General features: G+C 40.3%; 1 protein-coding gene across 1 annotated transcript; it reads left to right on the forward strand.

The window, feature by feature from the left end:
- Nucleotides 1–7,348: 7,348 nt before the first annotated feature.
- LOC308495247 (transcription elongation factor A protein-like 5) lies at nucleotides 7,349–12,158 on the forward strand. Its single transcript, XM_081043173.1, has 3 exons — nucleotides 7,349–7,462; nucleotides 8,714–8,781; nucleotides 9,404–12,158. Exon 3 carries the CDS (start codon nucleotides 9,431–9,433, stop codon nucleotides 9,992–9,994), a length of 564 nt encoding a protein of 187 aa, XP_080899299.1. The 5' UTR covers nucleotides 7,349–7,462; nucleotides 8,714–8,781; nucleotides 9,404–9,430; the 3' UTR covers nucleotides 9,995–12,158.
- The last annotated feature ends 1,080 nt before the right edge of the window (nucleotides 12,159–13,238 follow it).

Here is a 13,238-nt window from a genome sequence, read left to right on the forward strand (position 1 = left end):
TAACTCCACAAAGGACTCCCTGCACAGCAGACGGGCAAGATGAAGAGGCCCACTACTGAATTCACCTAAAAGTGGGAGAATCACGCGAGTAGGGCAGGAGGGAAGGGAGAAGAGCGGAGACGAAGCCACGCGGGCATGGGACGCAGACCTAGCACAGTGCTCCAAGATCGCTGCATCTCAGACATGAACTCAGGCTGCTAGGGCTCCACTTATGGCCCACAGGGCTGAGGGGGCAGCATATAACACGGCTGAACCCAATGCTCATGGCAGAGACCTCGGAGAAGGACTGAAGGAAGAAGACTGAAAACGGTGGTTTAAGCCCTCACTGCCAAGCAGAGAACGGAAGCCTTAGGCACTGAGACTGACCGCCCCCTCCCTACTCTCCCAGAGCTCACGCCACCACCACCTGCCTCGTGCTAGAAGCAGAACAGTAGCAGTGTCAGATCAAAAGGACAGAAGATTTGCTATTCTCAGAACTGTGGACAGCAGACACAGATTCCCAGCCCAACTAGTTCTGGAAAAGGGGAAGGAGCTGTGGAAGCAGGACCGGCTGTGGTGGTCACCACCATTGCTCTGGGCCACCTCTCACAACTCACCCTGTCCCTGGCCCCAACTATCTGGGCAGATCTGTGCAGGAGTAAACAGAACTGCTGAAACATATGGGCTCTGAATCTGGTGCAGGAAGAGCTTTGGAATTTCAAAAGCTCCCCAATACCCACACAGACATTGCGCCCTGTCACCCAGGAGAACTATTAACAGAGAATAAACCCGTCTCCCAGGGAATCCCCCCATTGTGTGAGAAGCTGGAATAGTGCAGAGAAAACATAACAGTACTGTGTGAGAGAGAAAAAAAAGGCTGCAGTCAGAGAGAAAATAAAATATTCTACCAACAAGTACTGGAAAACAAAAAAAAGAACTCTTCCTCTCAACGAGTTGCAGAAGTCACTCCTCTGGATGTCTGGGAAGAGAAATAATAAATCAGGAATTGCCATGAATAACAAAGGCAACAAGACAGCTCCGAAAGAAAGTGAAAAGTCTGCAGAAAATGAACTTAAAGATATGGAAATATGTGACTTAAATGACAGAGAACTCAAGATTGCAGTTCTGAAAAAACTCAACAAGATGCAAAAAAACACAGCAAAGGCAGTTCAATGAATTCACAAACACAATCAAAGAACACCATGAGCATTTTACGAAAAGAGATTTTAAAAAATTTTTAAAAAGAACCAAATAGAATTTCTGGAGATTCAGAACTCAATAGAAGAAATGAAGAATGAAATAATGAGCTTAGGTAGAAGAGCTGACCAGATGGAGGAAAAGAATCAGTGACATCGAAGAGAAACCTGGAAAATTACACAGATGGAAGAAGAAAGAGACTTGATACTTAAAAGAATTGAAAGAACTTTAAAGAACTTTCTGATTCCATCAGAAAGAGCAATATAAGAATAAGGGGCATACCAGAAGGAGAAGAAAAAGAGAAATGAACAGAGAATATATTCAAATTAATTGTTGATGAGAACTTCCCAAACATGTGGACAGAACTGGATCCTCGAATACAAGAAACAAATAGAACACCTAATTACCTCAATCCCAACAGGCTTTATCCAAGGCACATTGTATTGAAGCTGTCTAAAATCAACGACAAAGAAAGAATCCTCAAGGCAGCCAGGTAAAAGAAAACGGTAACCTACAAAGAAAAGCCCATTAGATTATCATCAGATTTTTCAGCAGAAACTCTACAAGCCAGGAGCGAGTGGAACCGAATATTCAAACTATTGAAAGAGAGAAATTATGAGCCAAGAACAATATATCCAGCAAAGATTAACTCTAGATATGAAGGAGGAATAAAGACCTTTCCAGACATCCAGAAGCTGAGGGAATTTTCTAATACACGACCTGCACTACAAGAAATACTAAAGCAGGCTATTCAACCACCATCAACAGGGACAATTTGTGGCAACATAAAAAAGGGGAGAGTAAAGGCCTGAACCGGAATATGGGAATGGAGAAAGCAGGTGTGATGAAGAAAATGGAACACTCTAAATATCAAACTTTCTTTTACATAAACTTAAGGGTAACCACTCAAAAAAAATCCAGAACTGAAATATATACTGTAACAAAAGAAGAAACAGAGGGAAACATCATAGAATACCACCACACACAAATAACAGACAACAACAAGAAGGCAAAGAAACAATGGAGACAGAGCCTTACCAGAAAACTAAAGATAGAATGACAGGAAATCCTCACGTATCAATAATCACCAGAAGTGTAAATGAGTTGAACTCACCAATAGAAAGGCAGAGAGTAGCAGATTGGATCAAAAAACTAAACCCAATCATATGCTGTCTCCAAGAGACACATCTCTGCTACAAGGACAAGCATAGACTCAAAAAGTGAAAGGGTGGAAATTGACACTCCAAGCAACTGGTACCCAGAGAAAATCAGGTGTAGCCATAATGATATCAGATGAAACAGACTTCAGGGTGAAAAAGATAACAAGAGACAAAGATGGACATTTCATAATGGTAAAGGGGACTATACAACAAGACGACATAACAATCATCAATAGTTATGCCCCCAATCAGGGAGCACCAAAATATACCAAGCAACTACTAACAGAATTAAAGGGAGAAATTGACCAAAACACAATTATACTAGGGGACTTAAATACATCATTGACAGCTATGGATAGATCATCCAAACAGAAGATAAATAATGAAATAGCAGCCCTAAATGACACATTAGATGAAATGGACATCATTGACATATATAGAGCACTTCATCCTAAAACATCACACTATACATTCTTTTCTAGTGTACAAGGAACATTCTCAAGGATAGACCATATATTGGGACATAAAAGCAGCCTCAGCATATTTAAAAAGATTGAAGTCATACCAAGCATATTCTCTGATCACAAGGCTTTGAAATTGGATAACAACTGCGAAAAGAAAACAGGAAAAACAGAAATACATGTAGATTGAACAACATACTTTTAAAGAACGACTGCGTCAAAGAAGAAATTAGAGGAGGGATCAAAAGATACATAGAAACAAATGACAATGAAAATACATCCTACCAAAATTTTTGGAATACAGCGAAAGCAGTTTTAAGAGGGAAATTTATATCATTACAGGCCTATCTCAAGAAACAAGAAAAATCCCAAATAAATAACCTCATGTTACACTTTAAAGAACTAGAAAAAGAAGAACAAGTGAAACCCAAGGTCAGCAGAAGAAAGGAAATAACAGAAATCAGAGCAGAAGTAAATGAAATAGAGAACAAAAAGACAATAGGAAAAATTAATGTGACAAAGAGCTGATTCTTTGAAAAAACTAACAAAATCGACAAACCCTTGGCTAGATTCACTAAGATAAAAAGAGAGAAGACTCTAATTAACAAAATCAGAAATGAAAAAGGGGAAGTTATCACGGACACCACAGAAATACAAAGGATCATGCAAGAATACTATGAATGACTATAAGCCACCAAATTTAATAACCTAGAAGAAATGGACAAGTTCTTAGAAACATATAGCCTTCCAAGGCTGAACCATGAAGAACTGGAAAACCTAAACAGACTGATCACTAGTAATGAAGTTGAATCAGTCATCCAAAACCTTCCCCAAAGCAAAAGTCCGGGACCAGATGGCTTCACTAGTGAATTTTACCAAACCTTCAAACATGATCTAATAACAATACTGCTCAAACTCTTTCAAAAAATTGAAGAAAGTCAGTACTCCCTAACTCATTTTATTAGGCCAACATTACGCTGATACCAAAACCTGGTAAGGAGAACACGAAAAAGAAAACTACAGACCTATACCTCCTCTGAATACTGATGCAAAAATACTAAACAAATTTTAGCAAATCAAATATAAGAATGCGTTGAAAAGATTATTCATCATGACCAAGTGGGGTTCATCCCCGCGGCACAATGATGGTTCAACATCTGTAAATCCATCAATGTGATACATCACATAAAAAAAATAAAGGACAAAAATCGTATGATTATACCAATTGATGCAGAAAAAGCATTTGACAAGATACAACATGCATTTATGATTAAAACACTTAATAAAATAGGTATAGAAGGAAAATACCTTAACATAATAAAGGCCATCTATGACAAGCCCTCTGCTAATGTCATAATTAATGGTGAAAAACTGAAGCCCTTTGCTCTATGTTTAGGAACACGACAAGGCTGTCCCCTATGACTTCTGCTTTTCAACATAGTGTTGGAAGTCCTTGCCAGAGCCATCAGGCAAGAGAAAGAAATAAAAGGCATCCAAATTGGAAATGAAGAAGTTAAATTGTCACTCTTTGCAGATGACATGATGCTATATATAGAAAACCCTAAAGACTCCACCAAAAAGCAGTTGGAAACAATCAACGAATATAGTAAAGTTGCTGGCTACAAAATCAACGTACAAAAGTCCATTGCATTCCTATATACTAACAATGAAATCTCAGAAAAAGAAATAGAAAAGCAATTGCTTTTGCAATTGCAGCAAAAAGAATAAAATACCTTGGAATAACCTTAACCAAGAATGTGAAGGACCTATCTGCTGAAAACTATAAGACATTTTTGAAAGAAATTGAAGAAGACAGAAAGGAATGGAAAGACATTCCGTGCACATGGATTGGAAGAATCAACATAGTTAAAATGGCCATATTACCCAAAGCAATATACAGATTAATGCAATCCCCATCAAAATCCCAATGGCATTTTTTAAAGAAATAGAACAAAGAGCATCAGATTTGTTTGGAACCACAAAAGACCCCAAACAGCCAAAGCCATCTTAGAAAAAAAGAGCAATACTGTAGGTATCACACTCCCTGACTTTAGCTTGTACTACAGCGCTACAATAATCAAAACAGCATGGTATTGGCAGAAAAACAGACACATAGACCTATGGAGCAGAATTGAGAACCCAGAAATAAAACCACATAAATATGGACAAACAATTTTTGACAAAGAAGCTAAAAACATACAATGGAGGAAAGACAGCCTCCTCAATAAATGGTGCTGGGAGAATTGGATAGCCATGTGCAAAAGAATGAAACTGGACTGCTATCTGTCACCGTGTACCAAAATTAATTCAAAATGGATCAAAGACTTAAGCATAAGACCTGACACAATAAACTGCATAGAAGAAAACATAGGTACTAAACTTATGGATTTTGGGTTCAAAGAGCATTTTATGAATTTAACTCCATAAGCAAGGGAAGTAAAAGCTAAAATAAACAAATGGGACTATATGAAACGTAAAAGCTTCTGCACAGCAAAAGAAACCATTGACAAAATATAGAGGCAACCAACTAAATGGGAGAAGATTTTTGTAAACAGTGCTTCTGATAAGGGGCTAATATCCAAAATATACAAGGAACTCATGGAACTGAACAACAAAAAAACAAACAACCCAATTGAAAAATGGGCAGAGGACCTGAAGAGACATTATCCAAAGAGGACATACAAATGGCAAATAGACATATGAAAAAATGCTCAACATCACTAATCATCAGAGAAATGTAAATAAAAACCACAATGAGATATCACCTCACCCCAGTCAGAGTGGCTATCATGAACAAGACGAATAGTAACAAGTGTTGGAGAGGCTGGGGAGAAAAATGAACCCTCATACACTGTTGGTGGGAATGCAGACTGGTGCAGCCATTATGGAAGGCAGTGTGGAGGTTCCTCAAAAAATTACAAATAGAATTATCATATGACTCAGCAATCCCTCTCCTGTGTATCTACCCAAAAAATCTGATATCATTTATCCATAAAGACACGTGTGCTCCAATGTTAATTGCAGCTTTGTTTATGGTGGCCAAGACATGGAAATAACCAAAATGTCTTTTGATAGATGAATGGATGAAGAAATTGTGGTATATATACACAATGGAATAGTATTTGGTGGTAAGAAAAGATGATATAGGAACGTTTGTGACAACATGAATGGATCTTGAGAGTATAATGCTAAGCGACATAATCAGACAGAAAAAGCAAAGAACCATATAATTTCTTTTTTTATAGTTTTATTTTATTTTATTTTATTTTATTTTTACATCCCTCACACCGTGAACCCCCCTCCCCACATCCACCACCACCCCGACCTCACACCGAACCATCACATTATACACATAAAATAATAGTTGGCATTCATTAATATCCAGCCTCTGGTGTACAATGCCATGACCAGGCATCCACAGCATCCCTGAGGTGGTCTTCCAAACAGGACACATGTCCATCGGACACCCAACAAAATCCCCAAACACTATTGAATAAGTTCCTCAAAGTAATTCTCAAAAAACCCTGAGGCCATCCTGTGGTCACCAGCCGCCCCCCACTCCCTTCACCGTTCCCCCCATCCCCAACCCCCTCCCCCCCCCCCCGCCCATCTAACAACTCTCGGTTTTTTGTGTCCCCAAAACTGTAAGAACCATATAATTTCAATGATATGTGGTATATAAACCAAAAACAACAAAAGAACAAGACAAACAAATGTGAAACAAAAACTCATAGACACAGACAATGGTTTAGTGTTTACTAGAGGATAAGGGCACTGGGGTGTGGAAGATGAGGGTAAGAGAGATCAAATATATGGTGATGGAATGAGAACTGAGTCTGGGTGGTGAATACACAATGGGATTTATAGATGATGTAATACATTATTGTACACCTGAAATATATGTAATTGTACAAACAATTGTTACTGCAATAAATTAAAAGAAATGTCATGAAAGTAAATTGATCTCAGAATTTGGAATCTTGTTGTTTTTTCCCTCTATCTTAAACACATTCTTTCCCACAAATGAAAATAACTTTATTTAATTTTTTGCTTATAAGAATAGACCATGTTGAAAGGAGTAAATGAAATAAAACTGAAAAATAATATTTAGAAAAAAATAAAATCTCTATTTCAACTACTTTCTTCCATATCCGACAATTCACACTGTACCTATTATGTGAAGGTCCAGAGATCAGGAGAAATGAGCATCAGTGGCTGAGTGGAGAAGTGGATTCAAGGGTTAGGTGCTCTGAGATCAAAGAAAAAGAAAAAATTCCTCAGAGATGTACCAATGGCCAGGAGAAGATGCAGCCCTTCCCCGATAAAACAGAACGCATAAGACAGGGAGAATGGGCCACTGTTGACCTTTGTGATTAGCAAAACCCAAAATGAGTGACAGGGCCTCCAGCGGTGAGGGGTGGAGAGGGAAGGGACGGGAGGTAAAAGGGGACTACTGAAAGGAAGAAGTGAGCTGGCTACTGACGCACTTTCTCCGGGTGGGAGGGGAACTAGGGACCCAAGCCCACTGGTGACGTTTCCCTCACGTGATCAGGAGCCTACGTGTGCAGAAATCCCTCTCCTCCAAGTACCAGCTCCCTATTTCCGTGGAAGAAGATAGATTTCAGGCTGAGGAACAGAGGGGACAATTGTGCTATAGCCCTGCAGGTCGGTACAAGGTGGAGTTGGCAGGGAGGTGGGGGGCAACCCTGGGATGGGGTGGTAACCGACAGAAGCTACAGAGTATCCGGTCTGCTTTCCAGATGCCACCCCCTCCCACCCCCATTCATTTTGGCGCAGAAAACTGAGTGTTGGGGGAGAGGTATGGGTACCACCTCTTATTTCTCTGGATAAGTTCAGGCTTATAGCAGAAAGAAATGTGAGGAAAAGGAGGCATCAAATCCACCGCCGCCGGGGGAACCGGCAGCGGGTCCAGGACTAAATTCTCTCTGTCCCCTCCCGCGATGGCTATCGTTTGCTGCAAGAAATGGAGAGCTTGGTGGGAGGAAATGGCGAGGGGCCAAGGGTTGAGAATGGGTACCAGTTAGGATCTCCGAGGAGGCAGGCTATTGGGCTGCGTCTGATGGAGAGAAAGTGCGGGGGAGGAGGATGGCAAGGAAATGGCCTGATCCCTGCAGAGCGGCTGGAGGAGGGCACAGCCAGAGATCCTGGGATGGGGTGGTGGATCCCTTAAAAGAGCCAGGCCTGTGCCCTCTGTACCCTTTCTCCACCTTTCGTCTATTTTAGAGCCGGAAATATGGTGGGCTGCGGGGGGGGGGCGGTGGAGGGGGGTTAGCGATCCGGAGGTGCTGCAGAGGAGCGGGACTGAGGTTCAGTCTGGAGACCAGCTCCCTACTGCGGAGGAGTGGTTGTTGAACTATGGAGGGTTGAGAGGAGGCAACATGGACCAGAAATTTGGAAATGGTTTGTCTGTTGCATTGCAGAAAAATATGTATGTGGAGAGAAAGTGGGTGGCAAGAATGTTTGGGACATTTCTGCCCTACCCCCTGACTCTACCATCACCTTTTTTAGAGAAGCTATGGGCTTTTTGCTATCTGGGCACCCTGGGGTAGGGAGTTTGGAAGGCAGAGATCTGAGCACAGCAAGATCTGCCTTCTGAACATCACTTTTCTGAACTTCACTCATTTTAGTACAAGAAAACGTGAGACAAAAATTTGGAAGGAGGATTCAGAAACAGAGACACTTTAGAAATAATCTTTCTCTGCCATTGCCCAGTGCTAGAAAAATGGAAGCTGTTAAGAAAGGGCTGTAGAGGGGATCAGAGATGCAAGGGAAAGTGCAAGGGGGGGGGCAGGAGTTTGTAAAGTTTTGACAACTAGAATACAGACTCAGCGTCCTTGTTGCCAGTCATTCACTTCTCAGTCCCTCATTCACCATCTGTCTTCTGTCTCTTTACAGGTCTTGAGGTCTGTGGTTGCAAGCACCAACCCAGGCAAGAAGAGGAAAGACCTGCAGGCTCAGTGCAGGTCAGTAGGAAAGGACAACTGCCCCAGGATGCCTGGGAGTAGGAGTGACTTAAACCTGAGCAGAAGTTGGGGAGGGCCCTATCTGCCACCCCTCCTCCAAGCCTTCCTATTGCAGTATCAGAATACATGGCCTCTGTCAGGACCTTAAGGGAACATGGTGCTTTACGGCTGGTGAGGATAAAGGAGGGAGAAAAGGAAGTGAGAGATGGAGGTGTGGTATCTGTGAAGCTCCTTGAGGATATTAGAGTAGCCCTGAAATCTGAGAACTGGTCATTGTTCTGTTGTGTCTGAAACTAGCCAGGATTCTTGCAGGTCAGTGTAAGTTGGGACTACCCAGTTAGAATTGTTTGGACATAGCCAAGGCCAGAGCAAAGTTAAAGGACAAATCTGCTCTTACACACTTCTCAGCACACCCCACTGAAATATAAAGGAAGATAGAAATTTTTGCAAGGTTGGCTCATGCAAACATTTATGAAGTGGGAAGGAAAGGAAAAAATGTATAAATGGGAGTGTACCTGGAAGTTGGGACAGAGTAAGGCAAACCCTAAATCATAAAGGCAGATACTATCAGGTATCAGAACCTATATTTAATAACCTAAGTTCTGTCTTCTTTGTCTCCTAGGACAAGCAAAGGAGGGGACATCTCAACATGGAAAGACTCTACAATGAAAATGAAGGAAAGCCAGAAGATGAAGTAAATACAGAAGATGAAGGAAAGTCAGATGAGGAAGAAAAGCCTGAAGTGGAGGGGAAGCCAGAACATGAGGGACAGCTCCAGGACCAGGGACAGCCAGATGATGCGGGGAAGCAAGAAAAGCAGGGCAAGTCTGAAGATGAGGGGAAAGCACGCGGTGAGGGCAAGTCAGAACCCCAGGCAAAGCCAGGGAGTGAGCCGTGGGCTGCCGAGAAGCGCCCGGCTGAAGATTATGTGCCTCGGAAAGCAAAACGAAAAACAGACAGGGGGACAGACGATCTCCCCAAGGACTATCAGGAAGACTTACAGGAAAGGCATGTGGGCAGTGAGGAGATGAGAGAATGTGGCGATGTGTCAAGGGCTCAGGAAGAACTAAGGAAAAAACAAAAAATGGGTGGTTTTCATTGGATGCAAAGAGATGTGCAGGATCCATTCTCCCCAAAGGGCCAACGGGGTGTCAGGGGAGTGAAGGGCGGAGGTAGGGGCCAGAAGGACTTAGAAGATGTTCCATATGTTTAACGCCCTCGGCCTTCAATTCAGATTTCTCTGATGAGAATATTGCCGACCCTGCTTTCCCTGGCAGGCATTTGCCAGGCCATGTGCTTTAAACTTAAGCTGATAGTTTGCTTTAGGTGTCACTCTTGTTGCCAGCAGCCTTTTGATCCAACTACAGCACTGTTTCAGTAGGGGATTTCCACCCATGTGCATGGAAGAGAAGTCCATGGTACATTGTAAAATAATAATAAAAAAAGCAGTTTTCAGAACCGCATATACAGCATTAGCCCATTTTTGAAAAAAAAAGTTAGCCATAACTTTTTTTGAAAAAAAAGTTACATAATACATCCATGCACAGGGAAAACTGTGAAACTGAGTAGATCAAAAGAGAAATAATGATTTTCTCTGTGTGGTGACAGGAGATTTTACTTTCTCTCATCTTTACATTTTCCATACACCCAAAACATATTACTTTTGTCATAAAATAAATAATAAAAGATTTTTAAATATAGGAAAATACATACCAAGCAATCAAAATAACTGTTCAGTGAGTTTATGAAGACAGTGGAGACACTTCAAACTCCTGCTGTCAGGATGTGAAATTTTGTGTAAAACTCACATTACCCGTGGGACTTGAAGCTGGAGAAATCAACCAGGCGTTTATTATGGATCCATTGCTGTAAGGGACAGTCTTGTCATCCGTGAAATGGGGATAAAACTTGCTTTCCAGGGCTGCCAATATCTGATGAGATACTGAGTGTGTGAGCTGTGTTGGGCTGGCTCCTATCTCTCCCCTGTATCAGCAGGACCGGGACCCTGTCAGATGTTTGGAGGAGGGTGAGGGAGTTCTCACCTGTGCCCAGGAATAAGTCCAGACAGCTGAGAGGTGGGTGCCATTCTCTCTTGCGTAATGCCATGTCTCATGGGCCCTGCACTCTCCTAAGGGCTGGAATCCTCAAGGTAACAAAGCCCCTTTGATTTCCCTGGATTCCCTGATGAGTTGAAACCCCGTTATGTTCCCTACTGAACTGTGGAGAAGGTCCCTCTTCTCACGTTATAGTTTTATTAATCCTGACGTGAAATGTGGAAAAATACTTTGTGAAATCTATATTAGTATATTTTTCAGGCTAATTCCAGGGGTAATTAGAATTTCCCCACTAGACGTGCTCTTTTCAAAGCAAAGAATTCATCTTACTCATTTGGGTACCCACAACATAAAATAGAAGCTTAAAAAATCAATACATTAATTATCAAGTCAGAAGGCCTCAATTCTTGGCCCAGTTCTTGGCCTGATTACATTGCCTTGAGCATGTCATTTCATTCTTTAGCATCTGAAACTTGCCATTCCAAAAGGAACACAGCAGGAGATTATACCAAAATTCATTGCTAAATGATTTTAACATTGGATATAGTAGCGTTTCTCCAAGTTTTCTAGCTATCAGCAGATTACCTGGACCCTAATCACCTACCTATCTTGAAAGTGAAGAACGCTGGCTCCCACCTCAGATCCAATGTATCAGAATCTCTTTTGACCTGTCCTTACAATGTCTGTGTTTTTGTCCTTTGTTTTAGTTCCTTTTAGTTTTTATTAAATGGACATATGTATACAATTTGAAAATCAAATAGTGCAAAATAATTTATTATCAAAAACTGCAGTCTGTCTTGCCATTCCATGTTCCCACTCTCCATAGATAACTACCATATATGTTTTTGGTGACTTCTAGTATTTACTTCCATACTTCTGAATATGCTTAGATTGCTATTTCCTTCTTTTTTTAAAACACATTTATTGAAATGTAATTCACATACCACAAAATTTACCCGCAAAATTGTTCAGCTTCAAAGTGGAATTCAGTGGCTTTTAGTATTTTAACAGAGTTCTGAAACTATCACCATTATCTAGTTCCAGGACATTTTCATCAACCTAAAAGAAACCCCATAACCATTAGCACATAATAGTGTTTGCATATCCTCTTCTCCCCAGCATCTGGCAAACACTGATCTACTTTCTGTCTCTATGGATTTGCTTACTCTAGACATTTCACATAAAAGGAATCACACTGTATATGGCCTTTTCTGTCTGGCTTCTCTCATGTAGCATGTTTTCAAGTTTCATCCATGTTCTGGCATGTACCAGTACTGAACATTCATGTACATTTTTTTGCCTTTTAAAATAAACTCTTGAGAAGTCAAAATATAAAATTTCCAAATACAGAAATGATGGTTCTGCCATAATTTATTATGTAGACAACCTCAGAGTATGCTAATGATTATGTCCAAATTTGCTTTAACTTCATTTGAATGCTTTGATTTCTTTTATGAGGAGGTACTCTAAGTTTATTTGTTTTGTGTCTCGTTTAAAGAAAACACAAGTGTGCAGTATTTGACATTATAGTTAATCATTTGTGTTGGAAGAAGCAAAGATAATTTTTTTCAAATCTTCCTTTTTTAAATAAAATTTTGTTTATATCTCATTTATGGAGATATAATTGACATGTATCACTGTATAAGTTTAGGGTGTGCAGCATAGTGATTATACTTACATATATTATGAAATGACTACTGCAATGTTTAATTCATACCTATCATCTCATACACAATAAGAAAAAAAAGAACAAAATTTTCTCCTTGTGATGAGAACTCTTAGGCTTTATTCTCTTAACAACATATATGTCATACAACAATATGTCATACAACTTTTTGTGTATAAACATGTTTTCAATTTTCTTGGGTATATACCTAGGAGTGGAATTACTTGGTCATGTGGTAACTCTATGTTGAACTTTTTGAGGAACTATAAAATTGTTTTCCAAAGCAAGGGTGGCATTTGCTAATCCTATCAGCAGTGTATAAAGGTTCTAATTTCTCCACATTCTCACCAACACTTGCCATTGCTTGTAGTTTTTATTACAGCCATCTTGGTGGGTATGAAGTGGAATCCCATGATGGTTTTGATTTGCATTTCCCTAATGGCTAATGATATTGAGCATCTGTTTATGTGTATCTTGGCTATTTGTGTATCTTTATTGGAGAAATGTCTATTCAAATCCTTTGTCCATTTTTAAATTGGGTTGGGTTTATATTTTGTTATTGTTGAGTTGTGAGTTCTTTGCTTGTTCTGGACACAAATCCCATACCAGATGTATGACTTGCAACTGCTACTTCTTGACTTGTTAACTTCACTTACTATCTATTGACTTTTTTATGTGATAATTTAGTTCTCTCTTACCATCATAATCCCCACTACCTATTGCCTGCCCTCAACGAT

The sequence above is a fragment of the Rhinolophus hipposideros genome, assembly GCF_964194185.1.
Source record: "Rhinolophus hipposideros genome assembly, chromosome: X".
In the NCBI taxonomy this organism is placed as follows: Eukaryota; Metazoa; Chordata; class Mammalia; order Chiroptera; family Rhinolophidae; genus Rhinolophus; species Rhinolophus hipposideros.

Excerpts from the sequence above, each read along its gene's own strand:
- LOC308495247 (XM_081043173.1), top strand. The coding sequence starts at position 9,431 with ATGGAAAGACTCTACAATGAAAATGAAGGAAAGCCAGAAGATGAAGTA.